Consider the following 21,534-nt stretch of genomic DNA (forward strand, 5'->3'; position numbering starts at 1 on the left):
CCTCCCTCTGTCCCACCAGCCTCTTTTCTGGCAGGATACCGGCTGTCAGTTGTGACTATAGGTTTGCTGGGCTGCTCTTGACCTGAGGTGGACCCAGCACTCTGAGGCGTCCTTATTTTATCCCCGTGAAGGAGCGAAACTAATGGAGTCCAGAGAGCTGGAGAGTTACTGGCTGCAACACACTGCAAGGGAAACAGCATTCTCAGAAACGTTGTGGCAGAAGTAAAAGTTTAATTTAGGAAAACCTTTCCCTTGTGGCGAAAGAGTCTAACAAAAATTAATGAGGAAACCATGTTTTTAGCCACAGTGCTACGTGTGGGTGTGAACAGCGCATTGCTTAGTGCACCACTGCTTTGTTCCTGTTGGCCTTGGCTACTTCAAATCCTCCTTGACAAAGTTTCAAGGCCATCCATTCCAGCAATCTCAAAACAGAAGTGATTCGACAGCAGCTTGGCACCAGACAACAATATTGTCTGTTTGCAGGTAGTTTACCAACTTAAAAAACAAATTGATAAGATAGGAAGTCTAGTCTTCCATTAGAAACTCTAGATTCACATCAGAATTGTCACTGTAGGCCCATTTGAAGACAATCACCTTATAGATTTCGATTGCTGAACATATTAGCAAATAACTGCTTTTTTACACATGCAGCAGGTACAGAGCAACATTATCACTCAGTTGTGATTCTGGCCTCTCATTTCCATTCACTCATCTTCTCTGTTTTGGTCCCCACCAACTCCTGATTCTTTAGTTGCTAAATGCTTCGCCACCAGCTAGTTAGCTAGTTGCTAAACTTTGCTGAGTACAGTGGGTTTATCAGAGCTTTTTGGCAGCTGCCAGAACAATAAAGTTAAACCGAAACAATACGCTGAAAGGGGCAAAAAATATTTCACAGACTCAGATGATAAATATCTTTTGGTCTATGACTTACAGTTAGCCCTTTGACATTATATTACACAGTCATTTGGGCCACTGTTTATAAAAGGATATTGAGTAGTGCAGCTTTATGAATGTGGTCCAGTCATGTCAGATTTTCTAAAATCATCTGATTAACCTGGATTCAGATTGCTGCTGTGTAAACTGTTACCTGAATCAAGACACATGCTATAGAAATAGGTTTACTCTGTGAGGATAATTTCCAAATTATATTTAGTGAATAACGGCTTTTGCACCAAGGTCCCTCGTCTGTGCCTTTTAAATCCCTTCTCAATAGAACGTTTCTACTGAATATACTGAAGGATCTTCCAACAACAACAACAAGTGATAAAATTAAAGAGCCATGAAATGACTTCCTGCCAAGGTCAGATCCTTAAGGTATTCCAAATTGTATCCTCAGGCAGTGATGGTGAAGGGAGTGCTAATGGATGGCATTACCCAGTAATTAGATCTCAGATGGAATGGATGAAAAAAATCCATTGGTGACCCTGAAGCCCCAACCCAAGGACTGTCTGAAGGTTGATGGCAGAATCAATTTACTAAAATGTTCACAATGTTTTTATAAACAGTTACAGAAATTAAGTTTATAAAAAAAATACATTAAAAGATTAGGAGCCTTTGTTTTGTATGAAATGCAGTTTGTGTTTGTATGTGAATGTGTGTGATATTAGGTATCCTGTGTGTCTGCAGTAGCAGTCCACAGGCCCATGTCCTTCAGGATGCTTTCCTCCAGTGTCAGGTAATCACTGTGCTCCTTCATATTCACATCGTCAGTCTCCTTCAGGGATTTGACTGGCTTGTCGGGGTCCTAGAGACAAAACAAGAGAAGAACTAGTCATAAACTATGTCTGACAAAAGGGAGAGGGCACTTTGAAACTTCTCATGTTTTGCCATCTCTCAGGCAGAATTAATATTCAGATCTCACATTTTGAACCTCAGTTTTTTGGTAAATTTTCTTGCCTCGGAATTTTAATAGCTTGATTTTGTATTTAGTGATACAAATACATCTTCCAGCAGACATAAAAACACAAACCATACAAAATCTCCAAGCGTGGGAAAGACTTGGAATGCAAAATAAGGTATTATTAAACTGCTGTATTGGTATTGTTCTGTCCTTTCCTCCCACACCAGGGGAAAAGCTTTCTTACAGGAGGATTTGTTAAATGCTAACTTTCTGTAAACACCTTCAATTTCATTCTAATAAAGAAAAACCCACACATACACACTGACAATACAGCCTAACAATAATATTGTTTGTATTAAATTCCAGAGGTGTCACATCCTTATCACTAATTTGAACTTGAATTTTTAGTTGGGGTATGAACAAAACACTCTGTGTGGGAAATATATGCCTGTTCGGAAGGGCAAGGAGAGATCCACATTTACAGAAACAAATGTGAGATTACTGCAGCAAAACAAAACCTCATCTGCAGTGAAACATTTAGCCACAAAAAAGATTTAGCTTCTATAGTTAGCAGACAGACTGCCAGGCACTGGCTGTCAATAACTATACTGTCCCCAGTGCAAAGGATCAAATAACGATCTAAATGAATTAAACATGAGGGAAGAGAGAATAAGAGAGACAGAGATAGTAAGACAGAGAGAAAGACAGAGAGAGGGACGGCCTACTTCAGCTTTTCCACCACCAACTTTGAACCAGTATACACACTTTTAACTGCGTCAATAAATACATTTGTGAGTCCTGATGTGCATATAGGGGACTGCTCACCACTACCAGAGGCTGTGAGTGAGGTTAGAGTGTAGCTGAGGGCACAAGGTCTCATTCAAGGCCACTAATATTGATGGATGGATCAGCAATCATCATTCATTTAGTTAGTCTAGACTACTCCAGTCTGAGTGAGGATCCAAACCAACAACCTTACATCTCTGGCTCTAAAGTGTTAGTATGCTCCAAGCAAACTACTTAGTACGACCACATCTGAATGCAAAAGTGCTGATAGATCTTCAGAAGGAAAATTTAATGTCATAAAGAGAGGCCAGACGTGATAATACTTCAAATTCATAGTGTTGCACTCAGTTGCAAACATGAAAAGTTATGGAACAAGGTTTGAGAGAGACGATCAAACTCTTCTTACTTCTTCTTGAACCACAACTTACCTGGTTTCCACATTGATCCTTGTTAGTGTAAATATTATTTATAGCTGCTTTAAATCTGTTGTAAATTCTGTCAGGAATTAAAATCCATAGCTCACCATTTTCTTCTTGAGTTCTTCAGCCTCCTTTTTCTCTTTTGCCCACAGTTCCTCCTTCTTCAAATAATCCTTCAGCCTCTCTTCCTCCAGTTCAAAGTATTTCTTCACACTCAAACCCTGCACACAGACAAAGAAGAAAGGGACTGATTAGCAGCTTTACTGTATAATATATATTATTGAAACAGCCATTAAATAAAAGTGCGACAAGTAACACAACTCATGATAACAGTCTCTCTGACAGTGCCAGAGATTTGGTAACCAATGGATCAACATGCTAATAGATGAATCTGGGTTATAGGTGAAAGTAAATGAGCGAAAGAGGCATTTAAAGGATTGAACTTTTTAAGTAGTTTTGCCAAGAAATCTGTCCAGGAAGCATGTTGAAACAAAGTCATCAAATGCCCTTAAGGTAAGAGGTTATTATCTATAAAATGTAAACTTTTCATTTGGCACTTGGCATTTAGTTCATTTTCAATAGGCAGCAGCTGTTAAACGTCTTTCCTGGGTGGAGTTGTTAGCTGCTTCAACAACAAACAAACAAACAGAAAACCAGAAGCTTCTACTGCATGAAATCAATTTGACTTTCATAAATCGATTGCAATGTGAGCGGCCAGCAAACGTCCCACCAGGGACTAAAACACCAGATTGATCTGCCTGTAAGGGACCGATGGTGAGCTGTGACCTTGCTGATCTCTTGCTACCTTGTTACTTATGTTTCCTGCCCAAACTTCCACATTTACAGAATCATGGTTTTTCTGAACTTTATTAAAGGAAGCAGTTTTTTTGATTATCATGCAGGAAGTCACAGGGTCATGAAGTAATTCCTGCTGGATTTAATTAGCTACTTTCCACACTGAGGTCAGACAGAAGTTCTATGCTAATATTATTTTTTCCTAAAGCCTGTGGCATAACCAATTTTATACTAGTGTCTTGAGAGTGAATAACTTCCACATTCACACAGACTGCACTCAACAATGCAAACATCTCAGCTTTCACTGTCAGTTTAAATGTGTACAGTTTCACCCTCGTACCGCAACACATAAATCAGAATTCCTCAAATGTGGACGAGCCTAATATCAATGCAGTAAAGAAGCAAAAATAAACCTGACATTAAAACGTGGCATTTAACTGGTGTTGGCATGCTGCAGGTCTGGAATTATCTTAGTTTCTCAACGTTGACCAACAGCACCTTACTCATCATTTTGGAAAAAGAAATAGTAAACATAAAACTCATCACCTTGTTTAAAGCGAGTACATAGGCGTTCAGATAGTCTTACCTCACTCCTGGAGGGAATGTAGAGTGTCTTTGGGATTTCAAAAACACGAACCATTCCAAGCTCATCAGTCACGGCCAGGAAGTGCTGCTTGGCTGCGGGGTTAAAAAAAATCCAGAAAGAAAATATTCAAGATCTTTGTAAAAGATATTTGTGAGGGAACTGAATTCAATGTTTTTTAAGACTTTTCTATGGAGCCACACTTGAAGTAACTATCATGTTGTTTATCAAAGACACTAAGAACTCACGGGCGGCGATCCAGGGTGTGATGGAGGTTATTTTAGCGTTGGTGATGTGTGCGTGGACCTGTGCAGGCTCACTGGTCTTTTCCAGCAAGTTCCACACCTCAATACTGCCATCGTCTTTCCCAATGAAGAAAACAGCTGGTCGGGACAAGGACCAGCATCCAACAGTGCACACCTGCTCAGAGCTTGGTGACAGGATGATGGGGCCATCCTGGATAATGTGGTTTATAAGAAGTCAAATAGAGTCAGTGGGTTTAAAATTCAATAAATCTGGTCTGTCGTAAGTTAGATATCATGCATTTTATCATGTTGTGCACATCATAGTGATTATAAATGCTACTGTAGCTGAATCAACAGGTGTTGTTACCATGATTCCCTCCTTCCAGATGGCGAAGTTCCAGCCTCCCGTTGTCAAAATAATGTCTTTTAAGAAGGGCGATCGCTGTACTGTATTCACCAACCAGTGATGGATGCCAATACAGCTGAGGGGCTTGGCACCTGTGAGAGAGGAGAGGAAGACAGGAAGAGAAGGCACGCTGCTTTATCTGACAATCATTTGCAGCCACAGAAGCAGCAGGACAATGCCAGTAACAATTAACCCTCTGTGTCCCTGTAAATGTACTGACTAATTTATAATGGCGATTAAATTCAACATGGCTTCCAAACCAAACAGCTGAGTTACGATAGTGGTTACTGAAATAACTTTAATACAGTAATTTGACATAATTGTCTGCATAATTAAATCCATTACTGTAAGTGCCTTGTTTTGTCTCAATACTTTTTCTGTTGTGGATAACATTGAACTACTTTGAACTACTACTCAACAGCCAAGAAAACCCTGGACCGGGTCCTTTAAACTCACTGTGCAGCCGTCCAGAGTCGTCCTTCCCCAGTTTCCAGTCAGTGTAACCAATCTCCCCATCCTGGCAGTATGAAATACACATTATGGAACATGTTACAAGGATGTGGAATAAACCTTCTCATTGTATTTTTCTCCCTAGTTGTATTAACATTAGTGTTAACAGACACTGGTGACAGCTTCAGCGGTGCATTTGAACAGTACATCTGCCAGTATATTTATTTCTATTGCTATTTTGTGCTATTTCTTTTTCTACAAAATGTATGTGCAATCCAATATTTTCTTAGAGGTGTTTTTGCCTTTGTTTCATTATTAATATCTGTCAGCAGAAAAACTCCTGAAGGCTCATAGGCTTGACATTTTTCAACTCAGGGATAATGATAATCATAAAGATTATATGAGGCTTCAGTCACTGGAGTTAGTCAAATGAAGTGACTATCTTCTAAAGTTATGTCTTTCTATGTTCCCTCTTTATGTTTGTTTTCCTGAACAGTGACTCCTTGCAGTGGGGGAATAGCAACAAAAAGATTTAACTTTGACAGATATCCACTCGATTGAACTAATTTCTGAAGCCTCACATTAGCTAGTCCCTTGTCACTTACACTAGAAGCAACAGGAGGAACAGTCACAGCAGAACCATGTTCATACAGACACCTGGCTATTGTTTACCTCTGTTCCAAAGTAGAGCTTGGTATTGACATCTTCCAGCGTTGTGAGTGTTTTGGCTGAGGGCACTCTGAGCTGGCTGTAGTCTGGAATGATCTTTGAGCTATCATCATTTTCATCAGCTTCTTCTGTTAGGACCAATGTTGAGGGAGAGTGTAGGGTGTGGACCAGAAAATACAGTTCGGTTCAAAAAAGTTCAGCTCATACTTTTTTTGTAAACATACATGGGCTGACAATACACTGTAGTAATCCTTTAAGAAAACAGTGACCTACATGGGTAGTACAACATTTTCACAAAACTACAGAGCACTTGTTTTTCACAATAGTTGAAAGGCTGATGTCTGACTCTCACGGAGCTATTTTGGCTCTTGTTATCAAAGAAAAAAATTCCAAACATGCAGTTAAACCAGAGGGAAACAATAACAACAACAATAAAGGTTGAACAGTAGGTCAGAATTTGGTAAACAGCAGTGACTTATCAAGAAAGAAAGGAAAAGACACATTAAAACATCTATTTATTTAGAGGAAGTAAGAGAGATTGAACAGAGGCTTTGGTGCAACCTGTTCTGTAATCTGACCATGAACATTGCGACAGAAGGACAAAAGGGAGGGTGGTGGGGAGGGGTACAGCCAAGGTGAATGGGCTGGTAAGTGGGTATATTAGGGTAGTGGGAAAGAAAGGGGGGGGGGCGTAAGGGAGAAGGGCGGGAGAGGTGATGTAGGCAGGGCTGGTAGTAATGGAGGAGGCTTTTTCCATCACAAAAGCCCAACTGTCTGTCAGGGACAGTGCAGAACTGTCCGTTCACACCCCCTTATCAGCGCGCTGCTCTCAATCAAACCTCAGCCTCACTCTGTTAGATTAGCTCTTGAAGGTCAGATCAGATTACCCAGTCACACATCTTCCAAATCCACTCTCCCCCAGTTAAGATGTGTGTAAAGATATGAGACAGGCGATACAGCACAGCTACAGATGTAGATGTTTCACTTTTACCACACAGCTCTGCTGCTTAATCCCCAAAGGGGGCTGGTTTCAGAAACTTGGTGTGGAAAATCATATGGTACTGTTGTAGGGCAGGGAAGAGCTTTTCTACAGTGGCTACTACTGTAAGAACAAGTGACTGGAGCACCAGAACTGGCAAAAGGTACAGAATGAAATGCTGAATACAGAGCTCAGAAGCAGACAGCGTCAACTCAGTCAATGTAAGTCAAACATCTTAAGCAGCACCAAAGTATTAATCACACAAGGATTCATTAAAACCTTAATAACAGAGTGCCTGAGGGCTGCTGAAAAAAAAACAAAAGATTTATTGCCTCAGTTAGTGAGCGTATTAATTCTATAACCACCAGCCACCAAAGCTGTGTTTAAGGAGACAGACCTTCAGCCAGACAAAGACGGGCCTCTTCTTGACCAGCCAGGACACACACGATCATCTTCTGGCCCCTGAGGAGCCTGAGCAGCATATTGGAAAGAGCTGACAGTCAGCGAGGCTAATGCTCTGCAACTATGAGGGCCTTGTTTTGGACGTATCACTTAATAAAGTGCTATGAAACCAGAGTAGAGAAGAGGGAGACAGACAGAGAAAGAGAGCACCTGAGGGCCAAGTCAGCCCTGCTCCACTGATCACTGTGCTCAACCATCCAAAGCAGAATTCAAGAGTCCAAGACCCCAAGAAAATAGACTCATGCACTCACTTTTGACAGCTATCAGACAACAGATCTGTCTGTAATGTTTATTACCTAGTCTAGATTATGAATCCAGATATTATATGACTTGTTTGTCTCTATGTATATATTTTACTGATGCTCTGTGTCTGTTGTGTTTGTTTGAAGTTTTGCACATTCTTAGCCAGGTTGCCATGTGTGAAAGTGGTCTGCAAATGATCAAATAGATGTCTCTTTTGACCTTCTACAAGCGACTGAGTGTGTGATTATTTTACAAACTATTAGAATAGAGAAGTGCTTATGGAGAGATGATGCAACAGACAGAAACAAATAAACTCAGGCAGCCCCAAGGATAAAATCCCCCACCTACCTGTGTCCCTGTCTTTATTACCACTACAGGTGTAGGGTTCAAAGTTGAATTTCAAAGGAGCGTATTCTCCACTGGTATTGATCCTTGGCAGCGAAACCTGACACATGACAGAGAGAAGACAACTTGTTACATTTGACGAACTGGCAGACACTAAATGTTGTTTTTAAAAAATCATTATGGATTATGGAGTACCCTGAACAGTGGTTTCCATGTGCGGTCCAGGTGTTTGAAGGTGTCAGGGACACTGTAAGAAGACATCTGGGTCTTCTGATCCACATTCTGCTTCTTGTCTGACACTGACTGGCTCAACAGTTTTGGCATTCGCACATCCCAGAACATTATAGCACTTTACAGAAAGACAAAGACACGGACCCAGAGATTAACCGTGGAATTAGTATTAATAATAAACCTAAAACTTAGCATAAATTTGATCATCTGCTCATGTCCACACTCCTGTTTAAACTTATGCAACATGAATACTGAGTGATAAAGACTCTGATGGAGACTTGTGGGCTTCGTCATGCTCTAATTACTCTAATTCCTCAAATGCAGTGACTGCCAATAACCGCAGACACAAAGCGATTTGTCTTTATCACCAATCTATGAACACTATCCAGACTTCCAAACACAGGATATAAACAAGCAGCCTGATATCTCATAACTTAGTTGAATAACCTTCTGTAGAATGCAGTCACAAGTGCAGCCCACTCCCAAAACAAACCCTTGTATACAGCTCTGATTAACACTGACAACATCTGGTAAAAATTATGAGCTGAAAACACACTCTAGTTTTTAATTCATAGCTCAAACATAGACAACACAACATGGAAATGTTTTGTATCCTCACAGATGCAGAAACAACTCAGCATGATATATCAATATGAACAGATGACTTATGTCCTGCGATACACTGTTCATCCACACAGATACAGACAATGACAATACCTAGAAAACCACACAGGAAGACTGAGTCTGGTGGGACATGTAGTCTGGCTAAAAAAAGACAATACCCTCATTGACTGTACAGCTCTTTAATATCTAAATGGTACAGTATGCTCAGCAGGGGGAGGACAAGCTAGACTGTCCTGTGGGGATTAAACCAGTATTGTTTTTGATTATGTTGCTGTGCATCCACTGGGAATCTCTGTGCGTTGGCAGATGTTAGTTGTTGAGTGTCACAGCAACTGACAGTGGCCCTAATGCAATGGTGCCATTTTCTCTCACTTCATATTTCTACTCCACTACAATTAACAGGCAAATATTGTGCTTTTTACTCCACTACATTTATTTGCTAACTTTAGTTAATAGTTACTTTTCAGAGTCAGATTGACAATATAAAATACAGTCAAAAAATGAATTATGATGTATCATTCTAGGTTCAAATTAGACTTCATTACTCTCCTGGGGGAAAATCTACATCTACCCAGCTGTACCTAATCAAAACCCCTACCCTCACCTGCTGCAATAATGTACATTTATATGTATCAGTTTGATTAAATACTTTTGAACTTTTACTCAAGCAATATCTTAAACACATAGCTTTTCTTCACGCAGAGTATTTCTAATCATATACTAATATATTTCTACTTTTACTAAGTGAAAGATCTGAGTCCTTTCATCAGTGTCTTCATCTGGAATGATTATCTGTATAAGACCTACCAGTCAGGCGAGCAGGTGACAACCTGAACAGAAATGTTATGCTTGTTCTCCACTGGTAATCCCGTCCTGGTCACCTACTCAGAGAGAGAGACACGCAAAATCAACAAATGTCTGTGTCAGTCTTAGTAATGTCAAGAGCTCATGGCAGTGAGGTTCCTGTGAAGATATATTGGAGGTTAATGTTCCCCTGGGGGCACTTTGATGATTGCCCTATTTTACTTATCCAGATGAGTGCCAGTGGTTGTCATGATTTATCACAGTTGGCTAAGAAATGAGGGACAGGCACCAACCAGAAACCATAATGTATTCATTGTTTCATGAAGACAATTTTTGAAACATTCAGCAATTTGCATAGGTTCTGTGGACAAGAATTTATTGAATCTGTGTGAGACCATGGTTCATTATTACTGTATGAGTATTTCTATGGCTTTTAGTTTTACTGTCCACACTTATTATTGCACTTCTAAGAGGCCAAACATCATCGTATCCCTGCAGCAAATATCACTTCAGGTCAGGACATTTTTTAGATGTACTGTAAGATTTTCTTTTGTGCTGGGCCACTATTAAAGGACAAAAGCTGAGCTATATAAATTATTGTCTGCAGCTGTCAGGAACAAGAAAGTCTGTCAGTACAAATATGAAAAACACATTTTGTGGCAGTGGAGTTGTGGTATTAATTTTCTGTCCTGACCAGCTGTATTTAGTTATTACTGTTGTTCTCTCTGACAGTATTTTCCACATTGACCCTCTTGTCCCAATGTGCCTTCCTGTTGAACATTGTAAATCCTATTTGCCATATTGCCCTAGCCTCAATATGTTGCATTCTTGCTTTCAAAGCCTTTTCTCTGCCCTGACTATCACAGCTTCCCTGTGCCTAATAATGTTACCTTACCTCCTGTAATATCTTTTAACATTCAAGTGGCTTTTAACCTTAGTCAGGTAAAACCTATATATATCAATATGTTTTAATATCAATTAAAGAGGGAAGAGAATGATGAAAATCTACTCCAGCTGCTTCTGTTGGAAACCATGTCACAATGTTTACATTAGATATGATAAAGGAGGCTTGAGATTAAAGAAAACATTAAAGAATGTTTTGCTGAAATCATTACTCTGCGCCTGCTCTCTGTACTCCTAATGGAAACCCTCAAGGAATAACTCTGTACTCTGCATATTTGGTATCAGACATGCACTTGTTAATTCCCCCCAACCCCTCCACCCTTCAGCTCTGTGTACCTCAAATGTTGGTGGCAGCCACTGGACATCAGTAATTCGTGCTTTGTGGCTGCTCTCTAATGCAGACACTGCACAGTAGCGCACGACAGGAGTCTTATTCTCTTTGTTGTCATCGAGATCCTGGTGGGAGGTCAGACACAGAAGGCACAGCATGTACTGTACAGTGAGCTCTGACAATTCAATCTAAATACAAAGACTTTATACAGAGATGACATGTTATTCTAAGAGACCTGCAGTATAAAAATGGTTCATTAACACCATCTGTTTATAAACTATTTTCACTGTCTCTAATGATAATAATTTCCAGCTAAATACCAACTTATTTTCTAGTTTCAGAGTTAGTTACAGGACACGTCAAATAAATCTTTTTTCAGTAACTGTATCATGATAGTATTGCCTCCTCGTGGCAATACTTAGATACGTCATAGCAGACTTATTGCAATGCCAGATACTAACCCTGGCAACAAGGTATGCTAGCAGCCTAACATTTACAAAACTCAAAACTTCTGCAGTGCTGACTGATATTAGTTTGCACATCAACCATAATGTTATCTTTCAGTGCTTTTTATCTAAGTTAGATTATTGGCTCAAAACATCTATTCATACTCTGCTGGCTAACTCTGAAAGCACAAATATAAGCTAGTTTATCCATTTGGTACACCTGTGGTTAAAGTTATTATGTACAATGGTGTGAACAGAACACAAATCTATATGGGAGGATTTTAATTCCTTGTTTATCTGATAAGCTAGCAACAGGTGCTGGTGAGGCATAGCTTTCACAGCACTCAACGTCGAAATAAAGCCTTTTAGCTGATACAACTACCATTGTTTACACTGCAAACACCGGGGAGGGCAGTGATCTGATTTGCTTGTGTGTTATCTACTGTGGGGGCAAACTATAGTGGTAGATGGAGGGCTTGTGTAACAGCTGGAGTATGTGAGCTGATGCTGTTGACTCTGGGCAATGAAGAGTAAACAAGGACAAAGAGAATAGAGGGAGGGACGGAGGGTGGATGAGGGGAAAGCAAAAGAGAAGGAAGTAGTGAGGAGAGGGATGGAGGCAGCTGTTCCACTGTAGAGGCAATAAAAACACACAAAGCAAATGGGGGCTGGATGATGGGGGCATATGTGTCTATTTAAATATGGCAGTCAGGTGGAAGATGTCAGTAAAGGTCAGGCTTTAACGGACAAATGTAGTTTAATATTTGGTGTCTCAACAGGCTACAGTGGATTTAATGTGCTTGCTATGTTGTGGGTTTAAGTCTGAGCCCTGTTTTTTGTCACGTATCATTACCTCTCTCTTCCCTGACCTTTTCTTTATTATTCTACATAATACCATTTAAATAAGGCAGATATATCATGAAAACATTAGTCTGCTATGATGTCAAGCCAAAAGAGAAACCATGTTTGAAGTTTCAGTCTTCACTCAAGAGTTTTTTTATTCAGTTAGATCACTTAAGTCTGACTGAAATGTTTGTATGCAGGCTAATAGGCTGCTTTTGTTTGGCAGTGGGGTTGTATAATGATATAAACTTGCTTTGGGATTTACTCCTGGCATTAGTACGTTTGTGGAGCTAGTTTTGACAGCTGAGGCTGGCTTGAAAAGGACCATTAGGCCACTGCATTCCCAGCTAATGAAAGGGCGAGAATGAGGAGAGAACTCAGGAGTCAACGTATCATCATCTCACTCTGTCATACAGCACCACTGAAGAGTGCAGCCTGTCTTTACAGCAAATATGATGCATTCTTTGAAAAATTGAGGACCCACACTAGAGTAAACCAGGTTGACATCATCACGAGCCAAAGAATTATGGTAACTGATATCACGTGTAATACACCGACACAGATACAGAACACCATGTTATTGTATCAACATTGTGCATATTAGAGACAGGATATGGGTACTTACGAATGTGTCCGTGTTGACGGAGGCCTTTTTACCACTAGACTGTGTTCCCTGTAAGTGCGTGACGTGACCAGAAATGTCCCATAACACAACCTAAAACGACAGCAACATAAAATTACTTACTGGAGATGAATATCTGAGTCTGGTGTAATGTAGACATTCAACATGAAAACCCTCAAATCTGTCTAATCAATCTTTGATAAAAACAGAATGAGAACAGAGACAATAGAGGGGAAATGATGTGACTGACATGACAGAAGGTTTGTTTGATAACACATTTATCTCTCTTTTCCCCTCTAATAAAAAGAATGTCATGGGAAAGGAAACAGCTTATTGAGAGCTAGGCAGAAAAAGCAGCAAAGCAGAGATGCAGAGCAGAGTCGGAGTCTGCACCTGGCCATTCATGCAGCCGCCAACGATAATATTTGGATCAGAGGGGCAGAACTCAAAGGCAAAAATGTCATCTGGGCACTCCAGCAGCAACTGCAAAAAACACAGAAAACCCACATACAAAGGGCAGAAATATTATATTTCAGAGTGCACATTTCCACATATTGGGTGCTTGCCATCTTGAGTATTTATTTATTCTAGTCTCACCATACAAAGTTCAGCTTTTAATCCACAAAACCAAGTGCATACAGGAGATTCCATTTCATCAGGCATAAGAGGAAAAAAAGACCCAGGCGGGGTAGGATGGTATTACAGAGCAGTCATTTTTCAGCCTGATGTTTGAAACTGCTCAAGTTTATAATTAGCTGCATGACTGGACTGCAGCACTTTACTCCACACAATAATAAATATATATATTCAAGTTATATAGTGTCTCTAGTTTCCTCTACACAATTCCTCTGCTACTTTGATCACTGCTCCAGCAGACGGTGAAACCAAAGCATGACACATGAACCGGTGAAGGCATACGTCATGCAGAACTCATATTACTTTTGAGTGATTTAGCAGCTCAGCTTTATTGATTTAGTGCCTGGGTCAAATCAATAAGGCCTCTCAAATTTTCCTAAAGCAAATAATGGTCTTGAATGACAGCGCAAACCAAATCCTTCCAGCCATTTCTAATGAAAGTGTGTCTCAAACAGATATAAGGTGAGAAGAGAGGATTTGCTTGTAAGCTGTCAATGAGGGAGAGAAATATGGCCTTTTTAATATCTTTTCCAACTGGTATGCTCTCTACTTTCATTTAGAGTGCTGTTCTTATGTATTTTCCATACCTGGGGATTAGAGGGGTCAGAGAAGCTGTAGAAGATAACGAGAGAGGGTCTGACTTCAGATGTAGTCGATTCACTGAACCGCTCCTCCTTTTTCTCTATCAAAGCCACAGCTATCACACCTACCACATCAAAAACACACCATCAAGTGTCTCAGTTACACAGGAAAATACATGTTAAGTATATTTACAAAGGATTAACTCTGATCCCTTCTTTTAATAAAATATATTTGCACTGATCACATGTTTAGCACTGATATTGTTATTGTGATCTTGCTCTATGCTGATGACAGCTGCAATATTACAAAGTGGCAGTGATAAACTATGATGCTTTTCCAGTGAAAGAGGATTTGAAATTTTGATACTTGTTCGGGGTAGTGAGATTACAGGGAGAATGATACAGATGCAAGATACAGTATCTACGCCAAAGTTGTCCAAACATTGTATTTTTTCACAGAGATGTGACAGGAAATTATCGAGGATGCTGATCTGAAAGTATTAGGATGAAGATGCTGTGTGTTGTGTGTTTAGTCAATATTTTAGTGTGAGAAAATTTCCACTGTTTAAATTTGGTAGACAAAGCTGTTCCCTGACTGAGATTTAGTAATTTACCATAGATCGTTGGGTGCCAGCTAATGCTACTGATTTTCTTATCCTTAGCGTACTTTTGGTCTGTGAAGGCCTGATAAAGCATCAAACCCTCAGACACCTTCCCAGACCAGTCACCGGCCTCAGCCCCTGTCCCCAGAGCCTTCAAGTCATCAAAGAACACATTCATAATCTCCTCCTGCTGAAGAGCTTGGAAAACCCTGCAAAACAATGAAAATGTTTTAGGCAAAACTTTAAGCAGCAATGATTTTTCATTTTCCACAGTTGTGTTTCTACACAACAGCTACAGCTAAAACACATAGTGCTGGCACTAATGCGTCTGATGTTCTCTAATATTATCTCTCACCTGGGATATGTCAGGGTCTGAGAGAGATTCAAAGTATCAAAAAGCTTCTACAGTAAGGCTAGAACCTGGGTAGTGATGGGGACTATAGCAACAGAAAATATTGTGGACTGGAAAGGTGAGTGGTGCTCACAAGTGTCTTAAAATAGCTTCTGATATGCCAAGTGAATATTGTAATGCTCCTACACTGGTAATAATGGATGGATTTCAGTACCCCACTCTGTCACTCATCCTATATAATATATGTTCCCCAGGAGGCAGACAGAGTAGACACCATGAATAAGTTGAATATTTCATTTTACCTGTGGGGTACTGAGTTGCAAAAATTCCTCAGACTGTCATCCTGCAGGATGTTTTCTGCTTCTTCCTCACTTAATTCTCTTGGCTTGTACTGGGTAAAGATATTCCTCTGAAATTTCCTGTAAAATGGACATAAGGTGCTCAACACAAAAATATTATCAGGATAGAGTTACTATCAACTTAAATTAAAGAGAGAGAAAATTGTGATCTCTATTCAGTTAATGTGTTTTTAATAAGTGGCAAAATAATCTGCATCACCCAAGTATATAAGGCATGTAGACATGAACTGCAGAAAAATACTTACACTCAGTGTTAAAATCTTATTTTCTTAGTGCATTGAAATAAGAGGCATTATTTTACCAGAAGGACAGATGCTGGCAGAAACCCATAAGTGCCTTTTCTTCTTGTAGAACAAATCCATTTTATGTATACTGATCTGCTGGCGTACCACTGTGTCTGAGCACTGCTGCTCTGCAGTGTGGGAACAGCCTGTGTCCCGCAGTCCCTCTGCATCTGCTTGATACTGAATCTGCTGTCTTGATAGGAAGCACACTCCAGGTAGCCATCCTTAGCATCTGCAGTGTTGCGGTCAGTAAAACAGGCTGGTGCCCCAAACTTCCTACGCACTCTGGAGAACTTGTACCACAGCTGGTGATGAAAAGGAGACAGAATACAGGGATGAAACAACATGATTTAATATGCATATTTAATGCGCTTATTAATGCAATGCACTACCTTTTCTCTGGTCTCTTTGACAGATTCTTCATCTATTTCCAGCTCACTGCCAAGAGATATCCATTCCTTTGGTTCTGGGGTTTTAATGACCTCATTTTCTAACACTCCTGGTGTCTCAGGCTTTGGGGGCTTCACGACACAGAAAAAAACACAGTAAAACAGAGGTAACACAGAACAAGAACGGGAAACACACTAAAGTGGAAGACAAATTGTGTGGAAGATATTTTTAATAATTTAACTTGAAATCTTGCTACACAGTCACACTTATCACAAAATGTTTGAACCAGAGCAGGTTGGTGAAGTGGTCTTTTAAGCGGTCTTTTATTTTAATCAGCCACTGAAAATACACCAGCTGGCAAAGCAAAATGGTCCAAATAAAATGACCTCTAAGACCGGTCATAACTTTTAAGTGTTGGGTGATAAAATAATATGCATACCTCCGTCCTCATAGCTATAAAATAATGACATACTAAATGATTCCAAACATAAATACTGAGGAGGGTATTGGTGAGAACAAAAGCAATGGAAAAATAAAAATGAACCTTGTTTACTTTAACCAAAATAACTCGCTTCTTACATTGAGGAGTCTGTCCTTAGCTTCTGGTGTCAGAACCAGGTAGAAACACTGGTCATAGGTGAAGTCTCTGTCATAAACCAGCAAGATCTCCTCCTCTGGGTAGTCCTGTCAACAGCAGAGAGACAGCAACATCAAATGCAGTTTGTAATTCCCATCATTCAGCTGTTTTCATTTAAATAATTTCTTTGGAGGGCATTAAAGTAGTGTATTTGAATTTATTCTGCCAACACAAGGAAACTTTGACAGCAGTACTTTGATTAGGATAGTAAGTGATGGAGTGACGTGTGGACAGACAACCTTACACACATCACTAAAGCCGAAGCCAGGCCTTGGCTGTGTCTCACATAAGAAAGCTGACATTACTTAGGACTTAGAACAGATGAGTCCCTTAGGGTGCTCTCTGCTCCCATTAGGGTAATGTAATGTAATAGAAGCGGCATGAATGTTTAAATTAAGAGCGGTGGTTGCCATGTATTTAATCTAGATCAGACAGTGAGGGGGAAACAAGGTTAAACTGGTTACTCTGTCTGTTCCCATAGCCCTTAACTGGGGGTCTGTGTATCATCACAGTGTCTTGGTATTGTCTGAGTGATATGTACAACAATAGATCAGTCTCACCAGCACAATCTGCTTCACAGGGCTGAAATCGGACACTGCGGCTCTTGTCTTAATGTCCTGTATGATGTCGTCTTTTTTCAGCAGCTTGTAAGGGCTCTCCCCTGTCACATCCTCATCAGCACAGCAACCAAAGAGCTCCTGGGTTACCGATGTCAGGACCATGGGGAAGATATCCTCAGGGTGATCTTGAAGAGATAGTTAACAATCAATACAAGCAAGATGGAAGGTAGACAGAGGAAATTATATATTAAAAGAAGCTGGATGGGTTCAGTAAATACATGTGCCTGCTTAATCACAAGCAGTTTTGGGATTTTTTTTAGTGTCTGGGTAAAGCACTCAGTCAAGAGCATTATTTGTTTGATACTTTGGTCTCTTTTTAAGGCATTACAGGTGCTGAGGGTTTAATCAGTAGGGCCAAATTGTTTGCTGCTTTGGTACTTAATATAAAATCGACAAATGAAAGTTTTGTCTATCATGAATGATTAATAGTGTTTAAGAAATCAGGCCAAAGTAATGTTAGTCTCCTGAATAATATGTCGTTATAGATGCTTTAACAGGATAAACAAAGAGCCTCCTCATTGAAACAATGTCAAGAAAGAAGGAATCAAGGAAGCAGTGAATTTTCACAATGTATAGATCGAAAGACTGTGGTCTACAAATGGAGACAAGATTCTCTTCCTCTTCTGCTGTCATCTATTCAAAGCCCTCATCAAAGTCAGATCTTAAGTAAGAAACCAGAAGATTTGATGTTGTAATAATAATGATGATAATAACCTTGGTGTTTAATCATGTCTTTGTGGTCTGTCCATTCTGTAGACTGTACAAAACAAATTGCTGTCTTCATTTGTGCATCAAATAAGATATGTTCCTCAAATCAAATTCATTAGGATCATGTGAAAATTCTGAAAGCTGGGGGTGGCAAAAAGTAGCTGTTTGAGGTCAAAACAACAATGCACGCAAATAGTTGGTCTGTAGATCAGTTACAGAAAGAGATACATATACCATAGGGATCACAGAGTGAGAAAAGACTGACAGGCATAATGGGCTGCACTGGAGAAAGCAGAAATGATTGTAGAAATAGATTAAACAGTGCTGTAAAACAGAGACACAAACATAATGAGTAGGACAGTACAGATGCCACAGTGAGCATGTAATGTATACACAGTGGACAGGCTTTAAAGTCACTGTTGCCTACAGACTGTGATACAGATTTTTGCCCCTGCTTTTCTGATCAAACGCACAACGACGCCTCTGATCCCTCACCTGCCCCTCCCTGCAGGGTGGACCACCCTACAATATCACAGGATGAAATGCAAACCTTGTGAATAGCCTACACACAATGTCCAAACGCTTGTAAGGAGAATGCTGTTCTCTTTTTTCCCCCTACTACTCTGGCATGTGAGACGCAGATCAATAATACATGAATTCAAGACATAAACTGCTCAGTTATAGACATTTGAACCACTTTTGTTACTGTATAAAACCGCAGCACTGTACTATCACCACAACAAAGCTTTTCTTAATAAACAACCTATGCAGACTCCTCCATATCTAAGGCCAGGGCTCAGTCCAGGGCACACTACAGTAAACAGGGCTCTGCATAATGATAGTTTTCATCCTGCTTGTGGTCTCTCTCTTCAAAGTCTTTCCACAAGGTTGCTGAGGGGACGCTGGGAATGCTCAAGTACAGCTTAAGTAACCACTTCCCAGCTGGGTGTGTCAACCTTTTCCACTCACACCACTTAGGCCTCGCACCAAATCATTGTAGTGGAAACTCACACCCCTCATTTCATAGAGTTATGTGTCAACTATGGCATTTGTATTCATGGGAAATATTTGCTTGGATGACAAAGAGAGTGTGATGTGCAATGTTCCATAACCCTCAAGAATGCAATTAAACTGTGTTTGTAGGCTGCACTGAGGAGATATTTTAAATTTGTCGGGCCTCTTTACTCTTGCATAATTCACCCATTCGTCCATTTTTTGACTGCATACTGTAAGATATTTACATTATACTACAGTACATCATAACTTTTGTTCTGTTTGTTTTAGTGAAGAAATTAAGCCTGAATAATGGGTGTTTATCAGCTTATAAAATCATGTCTTACTTAAATTGAAGAAGAAATTAAGAAGAAAATCTGCATTTATGTCAGTGGGCCACGTTGCTGTCATTGTCACATATTAGGAACTAACCTCCCATTTAGGGACAAAAAGTTGCTCCCCACATGGTAAACCATTACATTTTGGAGCTCACACTTGGTTTCAGGTTAAGTTCAGGGTCAGGGTTAGGTTAAGATTAAGGTAAATCCCCAGGAAGTCAAAAACAAATCTATTTAGGATGCATTCATTTTGAAGATCAAACAGACTTACGCTGGTGGGCGTAAAAGCTAGAAATGGATGACACTGATGTCTGAATGTAATCTGAATCTGAGGAAACTTAAAACCATTACTTTTAACTCCCACCAGAGCCTATGACCTAACCTATAGTAAAGAGATACACTGTAGGTAACCTGCATTTGACCAGGAGCCTGTTTTCAGGGTTGGTGTGGTGAACGTTAACCAAACCTTGACAATGGTGACTCACGGCTGAGTAGTATGTCCAAAGGCTATGCAACAGTACACTCAAGATCACATCAGAGTGATGCATATAGTTTTTCTGACTCTTCAAAGACATCTCTGGTTAGTTTCAGCCATGCTTGTTACATCACTGCTTCTCAAGACATTTGTCAAAAGTGAAGTGTTGCTGCATTTGCTTAAAACATATCCAATAAATGAAGATATTGGAATCCAATGTGCTTTACATGTATCATTATTGAAATGTAAAAATGTTGTAAATTAGATTTAAGGCCTAAAATGTTAAAATGGTAAGTATAGTCAAAGGTTATGTAGGATTTCTCAAGACCAATTTGCTTCATCTACCTTTAGTTCACCTGCCATGTTTACTGAAATTGTTTCAAACTGATGAGCATGTGAATGTGAAATATGAAAGTAATGAAAGGTTGACTAAGTAAGCAAAATGTAATAGATTTTCTCTTACCAGGCTTTTCAGGTGGAGTAGGTGAAGGAATCTTCTTCCCTGAATGAAGAGTAACAGTTCACCATTATATTTACTCTGGTTCTCTGTTAGAGATATTCCTGAGACAAACTTTCTTTCATTTACACACAGAAGCATTAGTCTTCAGACACTCATCTTTACCTTTCCCCTTACTGCCTGCACTGCTTGTTGCACTTTTTGGTCTCTTAGGCGGCATCCTTGCTTGTAGGACAGCTTTAGTAATGACAGTGAGGACATGTAAGTGTAAATTCTCTGAAAACAACATACAGTGTTACGTTTCTCTAAGCAAAACACCAAACTACACAAACTTCCTAAACTATACACTTCTGCATTTCACTGATGGTACACAGGCTATACACACACACACACACACAGACACACACAGAGACACACACAGAGTGCCTCGTCACTGTCATTATCAATACACATGGCGCCATCTTGTGGAAAATAAGTGACTTGCCCTGCCATTTTTTGCATTGCCTCTTGGAGGAAAATAAATTATAAACAGATTTCCTGAGAATGTATTATTAGAAATATTTACTCGAAGTATCAAATGTAAAAGTACTTTTTCAGTGCTATGTTACTTTATTTGACCATCAGTGCATTTTTATGTTGTAGACAGTCTTAGCAAATTAACCTTAGTTATATTCCTAATTATGTCTTGTGCTGGTGGAAGTACACAGATGCTTGACTTTAGAAATTGCGTTATAGTAGGCCCTATATCCTGCACTTAAAATGTATCTCAGGATTGTGCTTCAGTAATTTTAGGACTCACGTAAATTAACCTAATTACTCTCCATCACTGATTATGTCAGACGACTACAACTGGACACTCAACTTCAATACACAGCTGTATCTAAAGTACAGGCTAACACACAAGGAGTGCTAATTTACAAAAAAAACCCAAACACTTTAATTCAGCAATTAGCCTAAATTCTACTTCACAGCTACAGTCTATAGACGAATAAATACATTTTACCGTTTGCTTAAACCATAGTAGCTTGAACTCCTCTCCACACTTTTGTTTGGTTGCTATGGGTTACAAGAATAAG

General features: G+C 39.7%; 1 protein-coding gene across 1 annotated transcript; it reads right to left on the reverse strand.

The window, feature by feature from the left end:
- Positions 1-197: 197 nt before the first annotated feature.
- Positions 198-21,521, reverse strand: dnai3 (dynein axonemal intermediate chain 3). Its single transcript, XM_018693989.2, has 23 exons — positions 21,462-21,521; positions 20,624-20,695; positions 20,465-20,503; positions 17,428-17,612; positions 16,810-16,914; positions 16,233-16,361; positions 15,946-16,145; positions 15,500-15,616; positions 14,858-15,054; positions 14,250-14,368; positions 13,420-13,509; positions 13,030-13,119; positions 11,121-11,240; positions 9,885-9,958; positions 8,418-8,571; positions 8,226-8,322; positions 6,197-6,321; positions 5,531-5,591; positions 5,036-5,166; positions 4,672-4,879; positions 4,427-4,518; positions 3,150-3,266; positions 198-1,744 (listed from the first exon to the last, which is right to left on the reverse strand). Exons 2-23 carry the CDS (start codon positions 20,676-20,678, stop codon positions 1,604-1,606), a joined length of 2,646 nt encoding a protein of 881 aa, XP_018549505.1. The 5' UTR covers positions 20,679-20,695; positions 21,462-21,521; the 3' UTR covers positions 198-1,603.
- Positions 21,522-21,534: the final 13 nt, after the last annotated feature.

This window comes from Lates calcarifer, linkage group LG17, assembly GCF_001640805.2.
Source record: "Lates calcarifer isolate ASB-BC8 linkage group LG17, TLL_Latcal_v3, whole genome shotgun sequence".
NCBI classification, from domain to species: Eukaryota; Metazoa; Chordata; class Actinopteri; family Centropomidae; genus Lates; species Lates calcarifer.